The sequence below is a fragment of the Caretta caretta genome, chromosome 9, assembly GCF_965140235.1.
Source record: "Caretta caretta isolate rCarCar2 chromosome 9, rCarCar1.hap1, whole genome shotgun sequence".
Classification (NCBI taxonomy): Eukaryota; Metazoa; Chordata; order Testudines; family Cheloniidae; genus Caretta; species Caretta caretta.
The window spans coordinates 102878700-102901991 of record NC_134214.1 but is presented as its reverse complement, the minus strand read 5'-3'; the positions used below and the strand labels follow the sequence as shown (position 1 = coordinate 102901991).

Below are 23292 nucleotides of genomic sequence, written 5' to 3'. Positions count from 1 at the left end.
CTGCCCCCCCGGGGCCCCTCCCGCGCCCCGAGCCCCTCATCTCTGCCACCCCCCCGGGGCCCCTCCCGCGCCCCGAGCCCCTCATCTCTGCCATCCCCCCGGGGCCCCTCCCGCGCCCCGAGCCCCTCATCTCTGCCCCCCCGGGGCCCCTCCCGTGCCCCGAGCCCCTCATCTCTGCCCCCCCCGGGGCCCCTCCCGCGCCCCGAGCCCCTCATCTCTGCCCCCCCGGGGCCCCTCCCGAGCCCCTCATCTCTGCCCCCCCCGGGGCCCCTCCCGCGCCCCGAGCCCCTCATCTCTGCCCCCCCCGGGGCCCCTCCCGCGCCCCGAGCCCCTCATCTCTGCCCCCCCCGGGGCCCCTCCCGCGCCCCGAGCCCCTCATCTCTGGCCCCCCCCGGGGCCCCTCCCGCGCCCCGAGCCCCTCATCTCTGGCCCCCCCCGGGGCCCCTCCCGCGCCCCGAGCCCCTCATCTCTGGCCCCCCCCGGGGCCCCTCCCGCGCCCCGAGCCCCTCATCTCTGGCCCCCCCCGGGGCCCCTCCCGCGCCCCGAGCCCCTCATCTCTGGCCCCACCCTGGGGCACATACCCCTCCCACACACCAACCCCCAGCCCGGAGCCCCCTCCTGCACCCCGAGCCCCTCATCTCTGCCCCCCCGGGGCCCCTCCTGCACCCCGAGCCCCTTATCTCTGCCCCCCAGGGGCCCCTCCTGCACCCCAAGCCCCTCATCTCTGGCCCCACCGTGGGGCCCATACCCCTCCCACACACCAACCCCCAGCCCGGAGCCCCCTCCTGCACCCCAAACCCCTCATCGCCAACCCCACCCCAGAGCCCACACACCCAGCCAGAGCCTCTCCCCCCTCATACCCCAACAATCTGCCCCAGCCCGGAGCCCCCTCCTGCACCCTGAACCCCTCATTTCTGAAGGGTTTCTTCAGGTATGTTGGCAACAAGAAGAAAGCCAAGGAAAGTGTGAGCCCCTTACTGAATGAGGGAGGCAACCTAGTGACAGAGGATGTGGAAAAAGCTAATGTACTCAATGCTTTTTTCACCTCTGTCTTCACAAACAAGGTCAGCTCCCAGACTACTGCACTGGGCAGCACAGCATGGGGAGGAGGTGACCAGCCCTCTGTGGAGAAAGAAGTGGTTCGGGACTGTGTAGAAAAGCTGGACGAGCACAAGTTTCTGGGGCCGGATGCGCTGCATCCGAGAGTGCTAAAGGAGTTGGCGGATGTGATTGCAGAGCCATTATCTTTGAAAACTCATGGTGATCGGGGGAAGTCCCGGACGACTGGAAAAAGGCTAATGTAGTGCCCATCTTTAAAAAAGGGAAGAAGGAGAATCCTGGGAACTACAGGCCAGCCTCACCTCAGTCCCTGGAAAAATCATGGAGCAGGTTCTCAAGGAATCAACTCTGAAGCACTTAGAGGAAAGTGATCAGGAACAGTCAGCATGGATTCACCAAGGGCAAGTCATGCCTGACTCATCTAATTGCCTTCTATGATGAAATAACTGGCTCTGTGGATGAGGGGAAAGCAGTGGACGTGTTGTTCCTTGACTTTAGCAAAGCTTTTGACACGGTCTCCTACAGTATTCTTGCCAGTAAGTTAAAAAAGTATGGGCTGGATGAATGGACTATAAAGGTGGATAGAAAGCTGGCTAGATTGTCGGGCTCAACGGGTAGTGATCAATGGCTCCATGTCTAGTTGGCAGCCGGTATCAAGTGGAGTGCCCCAAGGGTCGGTCCTCGGGCCGGTTTTGTTCAATATCTTCATAAATGATCTGGAGGATGGTCATGCACCCTCAGCAAGTTTGCAGATGAGACTAAACTGGGAGGAGTGGTAGATACACTGGAGGGCAGGGATAGGATACAGAGGGACCTAGACAAATTAGAGGATTGGGCCAAAAGAAATCTGATGAGGTTCAACAAGAACAAGTGCAGAGTCCTGCACTTAGGACGGAAGAATCCAATGCACCGCTACAGACTAGGGACCAAATGGCTCGGCAGCAGTTCTGCAGAAAAGGACTTAGGGGTTACAGTGGACAAGAAGCTGGATATGAGTCAACAGTGTGCCCTTGTTGCCAAGAAGGCCAATGGCATTTTGGGATGTATAAGTAGGGGCACTGCCAGCAGACTGAGGGACGTGATCGTTCCCCTCTATTCGACATTGGTGAGGCCTCATCTGGAGTACTGCGTCCAGTTTTGGGCCCCACACTACAAGAAGGATGTGGAAAAATTGGAAAGAGTCCAGCGGAGGGCAAGAAAAATGATTAGGGGACTGGAACACATGAGTTATGAGGAGAGGCTGAGGGAACTGGGGATGTTTAGTCTATGGAAGAGAAGAATGAGGGGGGATATGATAGCTGCTTTCAACTACCTGAAAGGGGGTTCCAAAGAGGATGGCTCTGGACTGTTCTCAGTGGTAGCAGATGACAGGACAAGGAGTTATGGTCTCAAGTTGCAGTGGGGGAGGTTTAGGTTGCATATTAGGAAAACTTTTTCACTAGGAGGGTGGTGAAGCACTGGAATGCGTTATCTAGGGAGGTGGTGGAATCTCCTTCCGTAGAAGTTTTTAAGGTCCGGCTTGACAAAGCCCTGGCTGGGATGATTTAATTGGGGATTGGTCCTGCTTTGAGCAGGGGGTTGGACTAGATGACCTCCTGCGGTCCCTTCCAACCCTGATATTCTGTGATTCACCCTGGGGCCCATACCCCTCCCACACACCAACCCCAGCCCGGAGCCCCCTCCTGCACCCTGAACCCATTATCACCAACCCCACCCCAGAGCTCACATACCCAGCCAGAGCCCTCTCTCCCTTCACCCCCCAAGCCGCTGCCCCAGCCCGGAGCCCTCTCGTGCACCCTGAACCCCTCATTTCTGGCCCCACCCTGGGGCCCATACCCCTCCCACACAGCAGCCCCCAGCCCAGAGCCCCACTCCTGCAGCCCAAACTCCTCATCACCAACCCCACCCCAGAGCCCACATAGCCAGCCAGAGCCCTCTCCCCGCTCACACCCCAACCCCCTGTCCAGCCCCGAGCCCCCTCCTGCCCCCCGAACCCGTCATCTCTGGCCCCACCCTGGGGCCCATACTCCTCCCACACACCAACCCCCAGCCCGGAGCCCCCTACTGCACTCTGAACCCCTCATCGCAAACCCCATCCCAGAGCCCACACACCCAGCCAGAGCCCTCTCCCCCCTCACACTCCAACCCCCTGCCCCGGCCTGGTGAAAATGAGTGAGGCTGAGGGAGAGCGAGCGGTGGAGGGAGGGGGGATGGAGTGAGCAGGGGTAGAGCCTCAGAGAAGGGGTGGGCCTCGGGGAAGGAGGCGGGACAAGGGTGTTCGGTTGTCTGCAAATAGAAAGTTGGCACCAGGGGGCGGCCCATGCTCCAGCCCGTGGTCCCGCCCTGGGGCGGCCCATGCTCCAGCCCGTGCTCCAGGCCTGGGGCGGCCCGTGGTCCCGCTCTGGGGCGGCCCGTGCTCCAGTCCTGGGGCAGTCTGTGCTCCAGCCCGTGGTCCCGCTCTGGGGAAGCCCATGCTCCAGCCCGTGGTCCCGCTCTGGGGCGGCCTGTGCTCCAGCTCTGGGGCAGGCCCAGCCCATTGTCACCACACGACCAGGCCAGGCCGTGATGCCAGTGCCCCCTTGCTATGAGGCCACGCTGCAGCTGGTGCCTTTCCAGTCCAGCTGCCAGATCAGGCTGCGCCTCAGCTGCCTACCCTGTCCCCCGACATGAACTCCCCTGCTGTGGGGGGCCTGGCAAGCTCTGCACGGCTGCTCGCCACAGGCTGGGCTGCAGCTCACAGGGAGTTTCCCTTGGCTGTAGAGCGAAGCACACACTGTGCCTACCCCCGAGGGCTGCCGAGACCGAGCACTCTCCTGCCTGCAAGCACGCGGGGACAAGGTTTTGTACAGGAAGCAGCAATGAGTGCGGAAGTGGAGAGTCAGCTGCGTGGTATTCTCCTTCAGCAGCGAGCACTCGGCCCGTGAGGAGCTGTGATACAGCCAGCTCTGCCGGCTCGCCCCGGCACCCAGAGAACGCGTGGCAATACAGGGCCATGGATTCCCCTCTCTCTCCCTCCTCTGCCAGGAAGGAAGCTGGGATGTTCCTGACTCTAATCCTCCTGCTCTCTGGTCGCAGCCTGCGAGCCATGGCTGCCCAGAGCCCACAAGGTAATTCTCGCGCTCACTGTTCTGTGAATCTCAGCTGCCCAACACGTTCCTGAATCCGCTCCCGGCCTTTGTTCTACAGGCCACATTTGGAGCTTCAGGAACATGCCTCACTGAGAGGCTGTCATGGAGTGTGCGGGAGTCCAGGCCCTGCACCCCTCTTCTTGGGATTCACTGAGACTCTCAGCCAGCCAGTAAAACAGAAGGTTTATTGGACAACAGGAACACAGTCCAAAACAGAACTTGTGGGTACACCCAGGACCCCTCAGTCAAGTCCTTCTGGGGGAGCAGGGAGCTTAGACCCCAACCCTGGGGTTCCCTGTGTTCCTCCACCCAGCCCCAAACTGAAAACTAAACCCACCCAGCAGGTTCCCTGCTGCAGTCACCCTCCACATTCCTGGCCGAGGTGTCACCTCCCCCTCCTGGCTCAGGTGACAGGCTCTCAGGTCTCCCATCCCCAGGGCACATTCCCAGGTCAACACTCCCCCCTCCCTGCTGAGTCACATCGTCACAGAGGCCACCCCAGGCAAGGCAGGAGTTCAGCAGCATGAGGCTTACGGGGGGGGCCGCGATGTGAATATCTAGCAAGGGGAGGCCATGCTGGCTCTGGAGATTGTGCGCTGTCTGTAGATCCTTTGACCTGTGGGTTCAGAGCCATCCCATCTTAGGCAGGCATAAACTCATCACCACCTGATGGCGGTTTGGGGGCCTTTGTGAAGCATTTGGTAAAACTCAGGTCACTTACTCATGGTGCCTTGTCTGCATCACAAGTCACCGCCACAAACTGGCCCCTTTGCTGTCTCAAGGATAAGGCCTGAATGGTCCACAGAGGCTGAATTCACTTCTCCCTCTAGACCCAGGGCTGAGGCATGTTGCCAGGGGTGGGGGGGAAGAGGCTTGCATTGCTGCATCCTCTGTGGCCAGAGGCCGCCACTGTGTCACTTGGGCACCTCGTTGTGCTACAGGGGCTCAAAAATATATCGGCACCAGTGACATAGCAATGACGAGTGAAGACGCTGCTCAAGGGATGACATCTGTCCACAGGGCAGTACATGGCGTCCGTCAGGGTGTCTGTCTGCAGGGGCATGATGTGGTGTCCAGCGGGGGATGGCTCTGTGGGAGTGATGTCTGACTGCAGGGACAGTACATGGCATCCGTCAGGGTGATGTCTGGTGTCCGTCAGGGTGACGGCTAGGGGGGGACATCAGGCCTCAGGGCAGTACGTGGCATCTATCGGTGATGGCTCAGGGTGGTGACGTCTAGCCACAGGGCAGTGCGTGGTGCCTGTCAGGGTGATGTCTGGCCTCAGGGCAGTACGTGGCAGCTGTCAGGGTGATGACTCGGGGGTGACAGCTGGCCACAGGGCGGTACGTGGCGTCCGTCAGGGTCACAGCTCAGGGAGGTGATGGCTGGCCGCAAGGCAGTACATGGCATCCCCAGCCTATCAGCACCACTCCTGCATGGCTGCAGGAATTGGGGAAGTCCGGCAGGGAGCTCCTGAGCTCTCTGCTTCCCCCACTGAGGCAGCAAGCAAGAGGCCATGGGAAGACTCAAGGCCAGATCCCGCACTGGAAGTACTATGTTGCAAAGCTGTCAAGCTCCCGCTCTCATCTCCGTGGGGAAAGAGGCTCTAATCTCATCAGCCTCCAGTTTGAACCCTCAGAGCACAGGCCTCAGGTTCCAGGAGTAGGGCAGGAGGCAGGTGCTGCTCATATCCATTCTCTCTGGAGAGGGAAGTGGAGGGGTCAGCTGTAGACCACAGGCAAAGATTCAGAGAATGAGTCAGTTTCTTGTAACGCTGAGTAAGGGGCTCTATTAGAATAAAGAGCACAGCATTTTCCCATAAGTCCTGCCAGGCCCATGGGCCTGCAATGCAATTAGCAGAGCTGCTCAAACTCTCAGCCATGGAGAGTCCCTCTCTCACTTCATGGAGTTTAGCAGCAGGATGTGAGGCCCTGATAAGTATCTGCACCGTGGGTATAGTTTTCAGATGTGTATCTGCTCTAGTCTCTGTTTTAGTCTGTTCTGACGTTAGTGGGGAGGCTGGTAGGCCCTTGTGTAGTACTCTCATTCCAAGAACCTCGGGAATAAACTGGGATCCTCGCTGAACGGGCAGCCAGTGCTCCGGGCTTGCCTCCCACATACAAGAGCTATCTCAACCAGCATTGCTGTTCAGGAACATCTTGGAGTGATATAGACCCTGCAGATACCACTAATCTCTCAAGCTCCCTGTTGTTCAGACATTCTCTCTCTATGTGGGTGCACCTGCTCTCGGTGTCTGGAAGACCCGCTGCAAGCTTCCCATCATCTCGGTATAAGAGGCGCATCCCAGCAAAACCACAGCTGCTAGCATGTGTTACTCCTGAGGGCATTCTGGGCCAAAAATTTAAATCCGCAAGTTTTATTTATCAGTAGATGAATGCGGAGGCTTCAGCATGGCAATGGGAGCACAGGCCACTGGCTGCATGAAGGTGGGAGATCACCATGCAGCGCCCCCACCCCGGGACACGGACTCAGAGCCTCTCCCTTGACCCCCTCAGACAGTAACCGTGTTAGGCGGTTTGTGACAAGATGGGACCTGTGAGTGCACACGCTGGAGAAATGAGCTCCGAGCCGTGACCTGACTTGTGGAACTGCAGCGGCTCCAGCACACATTTAGGTGGTGGCATTTTAGGCACTTTGACTTCTGGCTGCGTCATCATCCCTTCTCCTAATCATAGAAATGTTGGGCTGGAAGGGACTTCGAGTGGTCATCTAGTCCAACCCCCAATGCTGGGACAGGACCAAGTAAACCGAGACGGAGGCTTTGGATTCTTTGACCATGGGATGGTGTTCCATGAAGGAGGAGTGCTGGGCAGAGACGGGCTCCACCTAACGAAGAGAGGGAAGAGCATCTTCGCAAGCAGGCTGGCTAACCTAGTGAGGAGGGCTTTAAACTAGGTTCACTGGGGGGAAGGAGAGCAAAGCCCTGAGGTAAGTGGGGACATGAGATACCGGGAGGAAGCATGAGCAGGAGAACGCGAAAGGGGAGGGCTCCTGCCTCATACTAAGAAAGCAGGACAAACACCAAGTTATCTCAAGGGCCTATACACAAATGCAAGAAGCCTGGGAAACAAGCAGGGAGAACTGCAAGTCCTGGCACAGTCAAGGAATTATGATGTGATTGGAATAACAGAGACTTGGTGGGATAACTCACATGACTGGAGCACTGTCATGGATGGATATAAGCTGTTCAGGAAGGGCAGAAAAGGTGGGGGAGTTGCACTGTATGTAAGGGAGCAGTATGACTGCTCAGAGCTCTGGTATGAAACTGCAGAAAAACATGAGTGTCTCTGGATTAAGGTTAGAAGTGTGAGCAACAAGGGTGATGTTGTGGTGGGAGTCTGCTATAGACCACCGGACCAGGGGGATGAGGTGGACGAGGCTTTCTTCAGGCAACTAACGGAAGTTACTAGATCGCAGGCTCTGGTTCTTATGGGAGACTTCAATCACCCTGATATCTGCTGGGAGAGCAATACAGCGGTGCACAGACAATCCAGGAAGTTTTTGGAAAGTGTAGGGGACAATTTCCTGGTGCAAGTGCTGGAGGAACTGGGGTCACAGCTCTTCTTGACCTGCTGCTCACAAACCGGGAAGAATTGGCAGGGGAAGCAAAAGTGGATGGGAACCTGGGAGGCAGTGACCATGAGATGGTCGAGTTCAGGATCCTGACACAGGGAAGAAAGGAGAGCCGCAGAATGCAGACCCTGGACTTCAGAAAAGCAGACTTTGATTCCCTCAGGGAACTGATGGGCAGGATCCCCTGGGAGAATAGCATGAGGGTGAAAGGAGTCCAGGAGAGCTGACTGTATTTTAAAGACTCCTTATTGAGGTTACAGGGACAAACCATCCCGATGTGTAGAAAGAATAGTAAATATGGCAGGCGACCAGCTTGGCTTAACAGTGAAATCCTTGCTGATCTTCAACACAAAAAAGAAGCTTACAAGAAGTGGAAGATTGGACAAATGACCAGGGAAGAGTATAAAAAAATTGCTTGGGCATGCAGGAGTAAAATCAGGAAGGCCAAATCACACCTGGAGGTGCAGCTAGCAAGAGATGTCAAGAGTAACAAGACGGGTTTCTTCAGGTATGTTGGCAACAAGAAGAAAGTCAAGGAAAGTGTGGACCCCTTACTGAACGAGGGAGGCAACCTAGTGACAGAGGATGTGGAAAAAGCTAATGTACTCAATGCTTTTTTCACCTCTGTCTTCACAAACAAGGTCAGCTCCCAGACTACTGCACTGGGCAGCACAGCATGGGGAGGAGGTGACCAGCCCTCTGTGGAGAAAGAAGTGGTTCAGGACTGTGTAGAAAAGCTGGACGAGTACAAGTTTATGGGGCCGGATGCGCTGCATCCAAGAGTGCTAAAGGAGTTGGCGGATGTGATTGCAGAGCCATTATCTTTGAAAACTCATGGTGATCGGTGGAAGTCCCGGACGACTGGAAAAATGCTAATGTAGTGCCCATCTTTAAAAAAGGGAAGAAAGAGGATCCTGGGAACTACAGGCCAGTCAGCCTCACCTCAGTGCCTGGAAAAATCATGGAGCAGGTCCTCAAGGAATCAACTCTGAAGCACTTAGAGGAAAGTGATCAGGAACAGTCAGCATGGATTCACCAAGGGCAAGTCATGCCTGACTCATCTAATTGCCTTCTATGACTGTGACGATGTGGGACTGTTCTTAATGTTTCCTCTGAATAGTGTGGGGGTGCCTCAGTTTCCCCCAGGCAGTTCTTAAGTATCTAGGGGGTGGAGTAAGGGTGTATGATCATTGCAGAGCCCTAGAGGGCATGTGTGTGCAGGAGTCTGGACACAGAGAATGGCCGACACCCTGTTTCCTGGCAACTGATGGCCTGGGCCCTTCCCCCCCTGCAAGGTGAGAGCTGAAGGGTTGGAGAACAAAGGAATCAGGTGACCACCTGGCCCGGGAAAGGAACAAAGCCCAGAGGAGGAGGGGCTGGAGGGAGTTTCAGTTTGGGGCTGGCTGGGACATGGAGTGAAGTGCAGACGTGGTTGTCTGGCTCACTGCCCCCCAGAATGGACCCAGCTGAGGGGTCCCGTTCTCTGCACCTGCAAGCTCTGTTTTAGACCATGTTCCTGTCGTCTAATAAACCTTCTGTTTTACTGGCTGGCTGAGAGTCACGTCTGACTGCGGAGTTGGGGTGCAGGACCCTCTGGCTTCCCCAGGAGCCCCGCCTGAGCGGACTCGCTGGGGGAAGCGCACGGAGGGGCAGAGGATGCTGAATGCTCCGAGGTCAGACCCAGGAAGGTGGAAGCTGTGTGAGCTGCGTGTCCTGAAGACAGGCTGCTCACAGAAAGGCGACTACCCCAGAGTCCTGACTGGCTTCATGGGGAGCAGTTCCAGAGCATCGCCCAGGGACTCCGTGACAATGACGAAATAACTGGCTCTGTGGATGAGGGGAAAGCAGTGGACGTGTTGTTCCTTGACTTTAGCAAAGCTTTTGACATGGTCTCCCACAGTATTCTTGCCAGTAAGTTAAAGAAGTATGGGCTGGATGAATGGACTATAAAGGTGGATAGAAAGCTGGTTAGATTGTCTGGCTCAACGGGTAGTGATCAATGGCTCCATATCTAGTTGGCAGCCGGTATCAAGTGGAGTGCCCCAAGGGTCGGTCCTCGGGCCGGTTTTGTTCAATATCTTCATTAATGATCTGGAGGATGGTCATGCACCCTCAGCAAGTTTGCAGATGAGACTAAACTGGGAGGAGTGGTAGATACGCTGGAGGGCAGGGATAGGATACAGAGGGACCTAGACAAATTGGAGGATTGGGCCAAAAGAAATCTGATGAGGTTCAACAAGAACAAGTGCAGAGTCCTGCACTTAGGACGGAAGAATCCAATGCACCACTACAGACTAGGGACCAAATGGCTTGGCAGCAGTTCTGCAGAAAAGGACCTAGGGGTTACAGTGGACAAGAAGCTGGATATGAGTCAACAGTGTGCCCTTGTTGCCAAGAAGGCCAATGGCATTTTGGGATGTATAAGTAGGGGCACTGCCAGCAGACTGAGGGACGTGATCGTTCCCCTCTATTCGACATTGGTGAGGCCTCATCTGGAGTACTGCGTCCAGTTTTGGGCCCCACACTTTAAGAAGGATGTGGAAAAATTGGAAAGAGTCCAGCGGAGGGCAAGAAAAATGATTAGGGGACTGGAACACATGAGTTATGAGGAGAGGCTGAGGGAACTGGGATTGTTTAGTCTGCAGAAGAGAAGAATGAGGGGGATCTGATAGCTGCTTTCAACTACCTGAAAGGGGGTTCCAAAGAGGATGGCTCTGGACTGTTCTCAGTGGTAGCAGATGACAGGACAAGGAGTAATGGTCTCAAGTTGCAGTGGGGGAGGTTTAGGTTGGATATTAGGAAAACTTTTTCACTAGGAGGGTTGTGAAGCACTGGAATGCGTTATCTAGGGAGGTGGTGGAATCTCCTTCCATAGAAGTTTTTAAGGTCCGGCTTGACAAAGCCCTGGCTGGGATGATTTAATTGGGGATTGGTCCTGCTTTGAGCAGGGGGTTGGACTAGATGACCTCCTGAGGTCCCTTCCAACCCTGATATTCTGTGATTCACCCTGGGGCCCATACCCCTCCCACACACCAACCCCCAGCCCAGAGCCCCCTCCTGCACCCTGAACCCCTCATTTCTGGCCCCACTGTGGGGCCCATACCCCTCCCACACACCAACCCCCAGCCCAGAGCCCCCTCCTGCACCCCGAAACTCTTTCTTTCTGGCTCCACCCTGGGGCCCATACCCCTCCCACACAGCAGCCCCCAGCCCAGAGCCCCACTCCTGGAGCCCAAACTCCTCATCACCAACCCCACCCCAGAGCCCACATAGCCAGCCAGAGCCCTCTCCCCGCTCACACCCCAACCCCCTGTCCAGCCCCGAGCCCCCTCCTGCCCCCCGAACCCGTCATCTCTGGCCCCACCCTGGGGCCCATACTCCTCCCACACACCAACCCCCAGCCCGGAGCCCCCTACTGCACTCTGAACCCCTCATCGCAAACCCCATCCCAGAGCCCACACACCCAGCCAGAGCCCTCTCCCCCCTCACACTCCAACCCCCTGCCCCGGCCTGGTGAAAATGAGTGAGGCTGAGGGAGAGCGAGCGGTGGAGGGAGGGGGGATGGAGTGAGCAGGGGTAGAGCCTCAGAGAAGGGGTGGGCCTCGGGGAAGGAGGCGGGACAAGGGTGTTCGGTTGTCTGCAAATAGAAAGTTGGCACCAGGGGGCGGCCCATGCTCCAGCCCGTGGTCCCGCCCTGGGGCGGCCCATGCTCCAGCCCGTGCTCCAGGCCTGGGGCGGCCCGTGGTCCCGCTCTGGGGCGGCCCGTGCTCCAGTCCTGGGGCAGTCTGTGCTCCAGCCCGTGGTCCCGCTCTGGGGAAGCCCATGCTCCAGCCCGTGGTCCCGCTCTGGGGCGGCCCGTGGTCCCGCTCTGGGGCGGCCCGTGGTCCCGCTCTGGGGCGGCCCGTGGTCCCGCTCTGGGGCGGCCCGTGCTCCAGTCCTGGGGCAGTCTGTGCTCCAGCCCGTGGTCCCGCCCTGGGGCGGCCCATGCTCCAGCCCGTGCTCCAGCCCTGGGGCGGCCCGTGGTCCCGCTCTGGGGCGGCCCGTGCTCCAGTCCTGGGGCAGTCTGTGCTCCAGCCCGTGGTCCCGCTCTGGGGAAGCCCATGGTCCCGCTCTGGGGCGGCCTGTGCTCCAGCTCTGGGGCAGGCCCAGCCCATTGTCACCACACGACCAGGCCAGGCCGTGATGCCAGTGCCCCCTTGCTATGAGGCCACGCTGCAGCTGGTGCCTTTCCAGTCCAGCTGCCAGATCAGGCTGCGCCTCAGCTGCCTACCCTGTCCCCCGACATGAACTCCCCTGCTGTGGGGGGCCTGGCAAGCTCTGCACGGCTGCTCGCCACAGGCTGGGCTGCAGCTCACAGGGAGTTTCCCTTGGCTGTAGAGCGAAGCACACACTGTGCCTACCCCCGAGGGCTGCCGAGACCGAGCACTCTCCTGCCTGCAAGCACGCGGGGACAAGGTTTTGTACAGGAAGCAGCAATGAGTGCGGAAGTGGAGAGTCAGCTGCGTGGTATTCTCCTTCAGCAGCGAGCACTCGGCCCGTGAGGAGCTGTGATACAGCCAGCTCTGCCGGCTCGCCCCGGCACCCAGAGAACGCGTGGCAATACAGGGCCATGGATTCCCCTCTCTCTCCCTCCTCTGCCAGGAAGGAAGCTGGGATGTTCCTGACTCTAATCCTCCTGCTCTCTGGTCGCAGCCTGCGAGCCATGGCTGCCCAGAGCCCACAAGGTAATTCTCGCGCTCACTGTTCTGTGAATCTCAGCTGCCCAACACGTTCCTGAATCCGCTCCCGGCCTTTGTTCTACAGGCCACATTTGGAGCTTCAGGAACATGCCTCACTGAGAGGCCACCCCAGGCAAGGCAGGAGTTCAGCAGCATGAGGCTTACGGGGGGGGCCGCGATGTGAATATCTAGCAAGGGGAGGCCATGCTGGCTCTGGAGATTGTGCGCTGTCTGTAGATCCTTTGACCTGTGGGTTCAGAGCCATCCCATCTTAGGCAGGCATAAACTCATCACCACCTGATGGCGGTTTGGGGGCCTTTGTGAAGCATTTGGTAAAACTCAGGTCACTTACTCATGGTGCCTTGTCTGCATCACAAGTCACCGCCACAAACTGGCCCCTTTGCTGTCTCAAGGATAAGGCCTGAATGGTCCACAGAGGCTGAATTCACTTCTCCCTCTAGACCCAGGGCTGAGGCATGTTGCCAGGGGTGGGGGGGAAGAGGCTTGCATTGCTGCATCCTCTGTGGCCAGAGGCCGCCACTGTGTCACTTGGGCACCTCGTTGTGCTACAGGGGCTCAAAAATATATCGGCACCAGTGACATAGCAATGACGAGTGAAGACGCTGCTCAAGGGATGACATCTGTCCACAGGGCAGTACATGGCGTCCGTCAGGGTGTCTGTCTGCAGGGGCATGATGTGGTGTCCAGCGGGGGATGGCTCTGTGGGAGTGATGTCTGACTGCAGGGACAGTACATGGCATCCGTCAGGGTGATGTCTGGTGTCCGTCAGGGTGACGGCTAGGGGGGGACATCAGGCCTCAGGGCAGTACGTGGCATCTATCGGTGATGGCTCAGGGTGGTGACGTCTAGCCACAGGGCAGTGCGTGGTGCCTGTCAGGGTGATGTCTGGCCTCAGGGCAGTACGTGGCAGCTGTCAGGGTGATGACTCGGGGGTGACAGCTGGCCACAGGGCGGTACGTGGCGTCCGTCAGGGTCACAGCTCAGGGAGGTGATGGCTGGCCGCAAGGCAGTACATGGCATCCCCAGCCTATCAGCACCACTCCTGCATGGCTGCAGGAATTGGGGAAGTCCGGCAGGGAGCTCCTGAGCTCTCTGCTTCCCCCACTGAGGCAGCAAGCAAGAGGCCATGGGAAGACTCAAGGCCAGATCCCGCACTGGAAGTACTATGTTGCAAAGCTGTCAAGCTCCCGCTCTCATCTCCGTGGGGAAAGAGGCTCTAATCTCATCAGCCTCCAGTTTGAACCCTCAGAGCACAGGCCTCAGGTTCCAGGAGTAGGGCAGGAGGCAGGTGCTGCTCATATCCATTCTCTCTGGAGAGGGAAGTGGAGGGGTCAGCTGTAGACCACAGGCAAAGATTCAGAGAATGAGTCAGTTTCTTGTAACGCTGAGTAAGGGGCTCTATTAGAATAAAGAGCACAGCATTTTCCCATAAGTCCTGCCAGGCCCATGGGCCTGCAATGCAATTAGCAGAGCTGCTCAAACTCTCAGCCATGGAGAGTCCCTCTCTCACTGCATGGAGTTTAGCAGCAGGATGTGAGGCCCTGATAAGTATCTGCACCGTGGGTATAGTTTTCAGATGTGTATCTGCTCTAGTCTCTGTTTTAGTCTGTTCTGACGTTAGTGGGGAGGCTGGTAGGCCCTTGTGTAGTACTCTCATTCCAAGAACCTCGGGAATAAACTGGGATCCTCGCTGAACGGGCAGCCAGTGCTCCGGGCTTGCCTCCCACATACAAGAGCTATCTCAACCAGCATTGCTGTTCAGGAACATCTTGGAGTGATAGAGACCCTGCAGATACCACTAATCTCTCAAGCTCCCTGTTGTTCAGACATTCTCTCTCTATGTGGGTGCACCTGCTCTCGGTGTCTGGAAGACCCGCTGCAAGCTTCCCATCATCTCGGCATAAGAGGCGCATCCCAGCAAAACCACAGCTGCTAGCATGTGTTACTCCTGAGGGCATTCTGGGCCAAAAATTTAAATCCGCAAGTTTTATTTGTAGATGAATGCGGAGGCTTCAGCATGGCAATGGGAGCACAGGCCACTGGCTGCATGAAGGTGGGAGATCACCATGCAGCGCCCCCACCCTGGGACACGGACTCAGAGCCTCTCCCTTGACCCCCTCAGACAGTAACCGTGTTAGGCGGTTTGTGACAAGATGGGACCTGTGAGTGCACACGCTGGAGAAATGAGCTCCGAGCCGTGACCTGACCTGTGGAACTGCAGCGGCTCCAGCACACATTTAGGTGGTGGCATTTTAGGCACTTTGACTTCTGGCTGCGTCGTCATCCCTTCTCCTAATCATAGAAATGTTGGGCTGGAAGGGACTTCGAGTGGTCATCTAGTCCAACCCCCAATGCTGGGACAGGACCAAGTAAACCGAGACGGAGGCTTTGGATTCTTTGACCATGGGATGGTGTTCCAAGAAGGAGGAGTGCTGGGCAGAGACGGGCTCCACCTAACGAAGAGAGGGAAGAGCATCTTCGCAAGCAGGCTGGCTAACCTAGTGAGGAGGGCTTTAAACTAGGTTCACTGGGGGGAAGGAGAGCAAAGCCCTGAGGTAAGTGGGGACATGAGATACCGGGAGGAAGCATGAGCAGGAGAACGCGAAAGGGGAGGGCTCCTGCCTCATACTAAGAAAGCAGGACAAACACCAAGTTATCTCAAGGGCCTATACACAAATGCAAGAAGCCTGGGAAACAAGCAGGGAGAACTGCAAGTCCTGGCACAGTCAAGGAATTATGATGTGATTGGAATAACAGAGACTTGGTGGGATAACTCACATGACTGGAGCACTGTCATGGATGGATATAAGCTGTTCAGGAAGGGCAGAAAAGGTGGGGGAGTTGCACTGTATGTAAGGGAGCAGTATGACTGCTCAGAGCTCCGGTATGAAACTGCAGAAAAACCTGAGTGTCTCTGGATTAAGGTTAGAAGTGTGAGCAACAAGGGTGATGTCGTGGTGGGAGTCTGCTATAGACCACCGGACCAGGGGGATGAGGTGGACGAGGCTTTCTTCAGGCAACTAACGGAAGTTACTAGATCGCAGGCTCTGGTTCTTATGGGAGACTTCAATCACCCTGATATCTGCTGGGAGAGCAATACAGCGGTGCACAGACAATCCAGGAAGTTTTTGGAAAGTGTAGGGGACAATTTCCTGGTGCAAGTGCTGGAGGAACCAACTGGGGTCAGAGCTCTTCTTGACCTGCTGCTCACAAACCGGGAAGAATTGGCAGGGGAAGCAAAAGTGGATGGGAACCTGGGAGGCAGTGACCATGAGATGGTCGAGTTCAGGATCCTGACACAGGGAAGAAAGGAGAGCCGCAGAATGCAGACCCTGGACTTCAGAAAAGCAGACTTTGATTCCCTCAGGGAACTGATGGGCAGGATCCCCTGGGAGAATAGCATGAGGGTGAAAGGAGTCCAGGAGAGCTGACTGTATTTTAAAGACTCCTTATTGAGGTTACAGGGACAAACCATCCCGATGTGTAGAAAGAATAGTAAATATGGCAGGCGACCAGCTTGGCTTAACAGTGAAATCCTTGCTGATCTTCAACACAAAAAAGAAGCTTACAAGAAGTGGAAGATTGGACAAATGACCAGGGAAGAGTATAAAAAAATTGCTTGGGCATGCAGGAGTAAAATCAGGAAGGCCAAATCACACCTGGAGGTGCAGCTAGCAAGAGATGTCAAGAGTAACAAGACGGGTTTCTTCAGGTATGTTGGCAACAAGAAGAAAGTCAAGGAAAGTGTGGACCCCTTACTGAACAAGGGAGGCAACCTAGTGACAGAGGATGTGGAAAAAGCTAATGTACTCAATGCTTTTTTCACCTCTGTCTTCACAAACAAGGTCAGCTCCCAGACTACTGCACTGGGCAGCACAGCATGGGGAGGAGGTGACCAGCCCTCTGTGGAGAAAGAAGTGGTTCAGGACTGTGTAGAAAAGCTGGATGAGCACAAGTTTATGGGGCCGGATGCGCTGCATCCAAGAGTGCTAAAGGAGTTGGCGGATGTGATTGCAGAGCCATTATCTTTGAAAACTCATGGTGATCGGGGGAGGTCCTGGACGACTGGAAAAAGGCTAATGTAGTGCCCATCTTTAAAAAAGGGAAGAAAGAGGATCCTGGGAACTACAGGCCAGTCAGCCTCACCTCAGTGCCTGGAAAAATCATGGAGCAGGTTGTCACGGAGTCCCTGGGCGATGCTCTGGAACTGCTCCCCATGAAGCCAGTCAGGACTCTGGGGCAGTCGCCTTTCTGTGAGCAGCCTGTCTTCAGGACACGCAGCTCACACAGCTTCCACCTTCCTGGGTCTGACCTCGGAGCATTCAGCATCCTCTGCCCCTCCGTGCGCTTCCCACAGCGAGTCCGCTCAGGCGGGGCTCCTGGGGAAGCCAGAGGGTCCTGCACCCCAACTTCGCAGTCAGACGTGACTCTCAGCCAGCCAGTAAAACAGAAGGTTTATTAGACGACAGGAACATGGTCTAAAACAGAGCTTGCAGGTGCAGAGAACGGGACCCCTCAGCTGGGTCCATTCTGGGGGGCAGTGAGCCAGACAACCACGTCTGCACTTCACTCCATGTCCCAGCCAGCCCCAAACTGAAAACCCCTCCAGCCCCTCCTCCTCTGGGCTTTGTTCCTTTCCCGGGCCAGTGGTCACCTGATTCCTTTGTTCTCCAACCCTTCAGCTCTCACCTTGCAGGGGGGGAAGGGCCCAGGCCATCAGTTGCCAGGAAACAGGGTGTCGGCCATTCTCTGTGTCCAGATCCCTGCACACACCTGCCCTCTAGGGCTCTGCAATGATCATACACCCTTACCCCACCACCTAGATACTTAAGAACTGCATAGGGGAAACTGAGGCACCCCCACACTATTCAGAGGAAACATTAAGAACAGGCCCACTTCGTCACATCTCTCCCCCCTTCGAGATCGAACTGAGCGGGGTCACTTTACCCGGTGACCTGGGGAAGTTTGAAGCCACCAATGTTCCCATGGATGCCCCAGCATCTCTCCCGTTCCTTGGTAGGAGTTACACCAGGCCCTTCCAGTTTCACGCCCTCCCTTAGGTCGGGGGTGGTCGATAGCACTAGCAGGCTGCATGTGGGAAGGTTTCTGCAGCCCATGCCCTTTGGCCACCCCAAAACCCCAGGGGGTCAAACTGGGATTGGGTTTTCTCCCAGAGCTCCAGTCTGGAGGGCTGCAATTCGGGCTCTCTTGGTTAAGGGCCCCCATCTTGACCTGGGCCACATACTGTTCACTTACAGAACTAGCATGGAGACATCCCTTTCCCAACAACCTTGTCTCCCCAACAAGCTGGCCAAACACAGCCACTTGGTTATAGGACGGTATACCTTTCTTAATAGCTTTCACTCCATCTGAGACCTTCTCAAAGCTCTCCACACTGGATCTTTCAACAGGAAAGTCAGTGGATCCATTCACAACAGAAAATTTCTGGCTGTTAGGAACTGAAACTTTCTTGATTAAATCACTTTCACACCCTTCAGTGGCAGTAAACTGCTTGCAAAGACTCCATGAGGATTCCTTTCCCGGGGGCTTTTCTATGCAACAATTCACCCCCTCCCAGAAATTCTGCTCTTACCCTCTTTACCTAGGGCTTGCTCTAGGGGAACACTTTCCTGAGCAACTACAGACTCTTTCTGGGTCTCCCTTACATCCAGAATCACCTCTGGCCCATCAGGCGGATTCCTACACAATCCCCTTTCATGCAAACTTACAGACTTCCTAGATAAAAGGTTAGAAGCATTCTCCTTCCCTTTGCCACACACAAGTTCAGGAATCTTTTCCTTCTTGCTACAGGTTTCCACACCCTCAGTAGGTTCCACAATCACATCACCTTCCTGCTCTCCTTGTGCCCTGGCTAGGATCTCACCCTGATTAGACAGAGTTGCTACACCCTTTCCAACAACACACTAGCAACAGGCAAAATACAAGCACCAGAATTGTCTGGTCTCGGGGATTTTACATAGACCCTAACTGGATGCGACCTAGTTACAGGGCCATTCTCCCGAGCAGACAGAAACTTAGGACCCTTCCCTTCCTGGGCTTTAGCTGAATCCAGAACCAGCTCTGAGACAACTGCATGACCCTCAACCATCACAGGCTGAAAGGCCCCTTCTGTCTGCTCCACAGACCAAGAAGAGCCGGACACACTTTCTCCTTTACCAGACACACAGGTTGGGATCTCATTCCCTTTGTCCCAGCACACAAGGCTGGTCACAGACAACTGCTTGGAGATCAGGGTAGCTCCCTCCATAGGCAAGTCAATACCCCTGACAGAGAGACCCATTTCCTTCACTGTCCCAATTCTCCACCCAGCTAACAGGTAAGGTCCAGGGACTCTCATCTTCCACTCTCCTCGCCTTCCCACCCTGCTGACTGGACACAGCCATCAGCTCACAAGGCTGCCTAGGCTCATCCAAACTTCCCTTACCAAGCACCTTGCCACTCCCCACAGATCCCCTGCCCTGCCTGTGTCTCCCCCCACTCAGCTGGGGTCTCAGCTCCCACTGTGCTCAGCACTGCCCTTGCTGTCCCAGTGGGGGCAGGCCACTGCTTTCCTCACTGCATCAGAGCCAGCGAGAGTCCCCAGTCTGGTGTGCAAGGGGGCAGGGAGCATCTCTCTGTCCCACCGAGTCCCAGGGGTCTGGTTACAGGCAGGCAGGTAGCCTGAGCCTAGCGGCTCCTCCCTGCTGCCAGCCAGGTCATCTGCATTTTCACTGACCATTTCCCTCTCCACCGATTGGTTCCCTGGATTCAAATTCAAACCCTCGGCAGTTACAGGAGCAGGGCCTGGATCCTGTCCCAAAGAGACACAGTCACCCCACAACAGGGTCTCGCAGCTGGTGTCCTGGGGCACCCCAACGGCCAGCCAGCCCCACCCCTCCTGGGTCTGCACAGGGATCTGGGCCATAGGCAGGGCGAGGGGCTTCGTCCCTGGGACCCTCACCCAGCTCACACAGGCCCTCAGCCTCTGAGGCTGCACCACCCAGGGTCTGACACCAGTTCTCTCTGTCCCAGGATCTCGCCACCCCAGGAATGTCTCCCCATTGACCATCCCCTTCCGCTCCCACTGGGGGTCCGAGGGGCCTGACCCCAGGGAACTCCACACAGACATATAGGTTGGGGTCAGGAGTGGGAGCTTGTCCACCTCCCCACCCATCTGGCTGATGGAGTCTGTGGCCTTGGGACCCAGCAAGGGAGCTAGACACCGGGGTTTTCCGCAGGGTCCCCCTGGTTCAGATCTCCAGCCTGCTCAAAGGCAGTGAGGTGGGCATCCACACCCCCCCCCTTAACCAGGGCAGCAATTTAGTCTCGAGGTTCCCTGCGGAACTGGCCCCCCGGGATCTATCCCCACTCACCCCGGGGAGGTCCCCTCGGCCTCTCCGCCCCACCACCGCCAGTTCATCCTGCTGCTGCTTCTGCAGCTCTTTCTCGGGCTCTCGCTGTCTCCCACGGTCCTCTTGCTCTCTCAGACTCCGCTCCAATCCCGTCCGTCTCGATCCCCCGATGGGGAACCCGATCGTGAAGACCCCCGTCTGGTCGGGGACAGGAGTCTTGGCGATGCCTGGCTCCCGCTTCAGCTGCTCCCAGATCCTGCTATAGCCCCAGTTGGGGTCAGGAATCTGTTCCTTAGAGCGGTCATCCTCCTCCAGCTGCACGATTAACTCTGCTTTGGTGAACTTTCCAACGCTCAACCCTCTCTTTCTGCACAGGGTTACAATGTCCTTCTTAAGGAGACGGTGACAGGCCATCACTCCGCTCCTCCCAAGTTGTTGTGGACTCACAGGCCCGTGTGCTCTCAGCTCCCCACGGTTTCCAGGGAGAACCCCTAGTGTGCCAGCCCTTCTCGAGGTCACCACCTATTTGCCAGGGTCGAGCTGCAGACTCCTCCGCCCCTTGGACTGCTCGCTGCAGTCCCCAGGGGAACCCTGTTACTGCACAATCCTTCTCGCTGGTCACACACTCCCAGGGGTTAACCGCCCCCCGAAACCGCTCCTCTCTGAGCCTTCAGCAGGCCTGGTCCTCGGCAATCCCCCTTCGTGTTACTGCTCCCCAGTCACTTACTGCAGGAAGCACCATCCACGGGGTGCAGTACATCCCACCGCTGCCACCAGTTGTCACGGAGTCCCTGGGCGATGCTCTGGAACTGCTCCCCATGAAGCCAGTCAGGACTCTGGGGCAGTCGCCTTTCTGTGAGCAGCCTGTCTTCAGGACACGCAGCTCACACAGCTTCCACCTTCCTGGGTCTGACCTCGGAGCATTCAGCATCCTCTGCCCCTCCGTGCGCTTCCCACAGCGAGTCCGCTCAGGCGGGGCTCCTGGGGAAGCCAGAGGGTCCTGCACCCCAACTTCGCAGTCAGACGTGACTCTCAGCCAGCCAGTAAAACAGAAGGTTTATTAGACGACAGGAACATGGTCTAAAACAGAGCTTGCAGGTGCAGAGAACGGGACCCCTCAGCTGGGTCCATTCTGGGGGGCAGTGAGCCAGACAACCACGTCTGCACTTCACTCCATGTCCCAGCCAGCCCCAAACTGAAAACCCCTCCAGCCCCTCCTCCTCTGGGCTTTGTTCCTTTCCCGGGCCAGTGGTCACCTGATTCCTTTGTTCTCCAACCCTTCAGCTCTCACCTTGCAGGGGGGGAAGGGCCCAGGCCATCAGTTGCCAGGAAACAGGGTGTCGGCCATTCTCTGTGTCCAGATCCCTGCACACACCTGCCCTCTAGGGCTCTGCAATGATCATACACCCTTACCCCACCACCTAGATACTTAAGAACTGCATAGGGGAAACTGAGGCACCCCCACACTATTCAGAGGAAACATTAAGAACAGGCCCACTTCGTCACACAGGTCCTCAAGGAATCAATTCTGAAGCACTTCGAGGAGAGGAAAGTGATCAGGAACAGTCAGCATGGATTCACCAAGGGCAAGTCATGCCTGACTAATCTAATTGCCTTCTATGACGAGATAACTGGCTCTGTGGATGAGGGGAAAGCAGTGGACATGTTGTTCCTTGACTTTAGCAAAGCTTTTGACAGGGTCTCCCACAGTATTCTTGCCAGTAAGTTAAAGAAGTATGGGCTGGATGAATGGACTATAAGGTGGATAGAAAGCTGGCTAGATTGTCTGGCTCAACGGGTAGTGATCAATGGCTCCATGTCTAGTTGGCAGCCGGTATCAAGTGGAGTGCCCCAAGGGTCGGTCCTCGGGCCGGTTTTGTTCAATATCTTCATAAATGATCTGGAGGATGGTGTGGATTGCACCGTCAGCAACTTTGCATTTGACACTAAACTGGGAGGAGAGGTAGATACGCTGGAGGGTAGGGATAGGATACAGAGGGCCCTAGACAAATTAGAGGATTGGGCCAAAAGAAATCTGATGAGGTTCAACAAGGACAAGTGCAGAGTCCTGCACTTAAGACGGAAGAATCCCATGCACTGCTACAGACTAGGGATCGAATGGCTCGGCAGCAGTTCTGCAGAAAAGGACCTAGGGGTGACAGTGGGCGAGAAGCTGGATATGAGTCAGCAGTGTGCCCTTGTTGCCAAGAAGGCCAATGGCATTTTGGGATGTATAAGTAGGGGCATTGCCAGCAGATCGAGGGACGTGATCGTTCCCCTCTATTCGACATTGGTGAGGCCTCATCTGGAGTACTGTGTCCAGTTTTTGGGCCCCACACTACAAGAAGGATGTGGAAAAATTGGAAAACGTCCAGTGGAGGGCAACAAAAATGATTAGGGGTCTGGAACACATGACTTATGAGGGGAGGCTGAGAGAACTGGGATTGTTTAGTCTGCGGAAGAGAGGAATGAGGGGGGATTTGATAGCTGCTTTCAACTACCTGAAGAGGATGGATCTAGACTGTTCTCAGTGGTAGCAGATGACAGAATGAGGAATAACGGTCTCAAGTTGCAGTGGGGGAGGTTTAGGATATTAGGAAAAACTTTTTCACTAGGAGGGTGGTGAAACACTGGAATGCGTTACCTAGGGAGGTGGTGGAATCTCCTTCCTTAGAAGTTTTTAAGGTCAGGCTTGACAAAGCGCTGGCTGGGATGATTTAATTGGGGATTGGTCCTGCTTTGAGCAGGGGGTTGGACTAGATGACCTCCTGAGGTCCCTTCCAACCCTGATATTCTATGATCCCATGATTCTAGACCATCCCTGGGAGGTCTTTGTCCAACCGGTTCTTAAAAATCTCCACGGATGGGGATTCTACGGGAGACCTTGGAAGCCTATTTCAGAGCTTAACTACCCTTGTAGGTAGAAAGATCTTCCACAATATCTAACCTAGATCTGCCTTGCTCAGAGTAAGCCAATTACTTCTTGTTCTCCATATCCACTGAAGGCAGGACAGTTAATCACAGTCCTGTTTTAAACAGCCCCTTATCGTAGTTGTAGACTGATCAGTCCCTCCTCGGTTGCCTTTTTTCTAAGACTAAACATGCCCGGTTTTTTAACCTTTCCTCACAGTCAGGTTTTCTAAGGCTACATCTACGCTACGGCACTTACCGCGGCACCAGTGTTGCTGTCGGGCTTGTGGTGGAGATGCTCTACACTGACGTGAGAGAGCTCTCTCGTCGGCTTAACTCCTGCCTCCACGAGAAGCAGTAGCGGTATCAGCAGGAGAAGCTCTCCCTCCGAAACAGCGCTCTCTATGCTGACACTTCGCTCGGTGTAATTTACGTCGCTCAGGAGTGTGGATTATTCACACCCCTGAGCAACACAAGTTACAACACAAGTTACATCAAAGTAGATGTAGA

The 23292-nt window shown here is 56.1% G+C and overlaps 1 protein-coding gene across 2 annotated transcripts in view; it reads left to right on the top strand.

Moving 5' to 3' along the window:
- Positions 1 to 793: 793 nt before the first annotated feature.
- Positions 794 to 23292, top strand: part of IL2RG (interleukin 2 receptor subunit gamma) — a 61671-nt gene continuing 39172 nt past the window's right edge. Inside the window, exons 1-4 of one of the 2 annotated variants that reach the window (XM_048864193.2) lie at positions 794 to 931; positions 1065 to 1595; positions 3820 to 4166; positions 12159 to 12505. In XM_048864193.2, the coding sequence (XP_048720150.2) occupies positions 12391 to 12505 (115 nt within the window). In that variant the 5' untranslated portion in view covers positions 794 to 931; positions 1065 to 1595; positions 3820 to 4166; positions 12159 to 12390. Of the gene's footprint in view, positions 932 to 1064; positions 1596 to 3819; positions 4167 to 11842; positions 12506 to 23292 lie in introns of those variants that run through there. The other variant, XM_075132622.1, reaches the window with a different exon arrangement.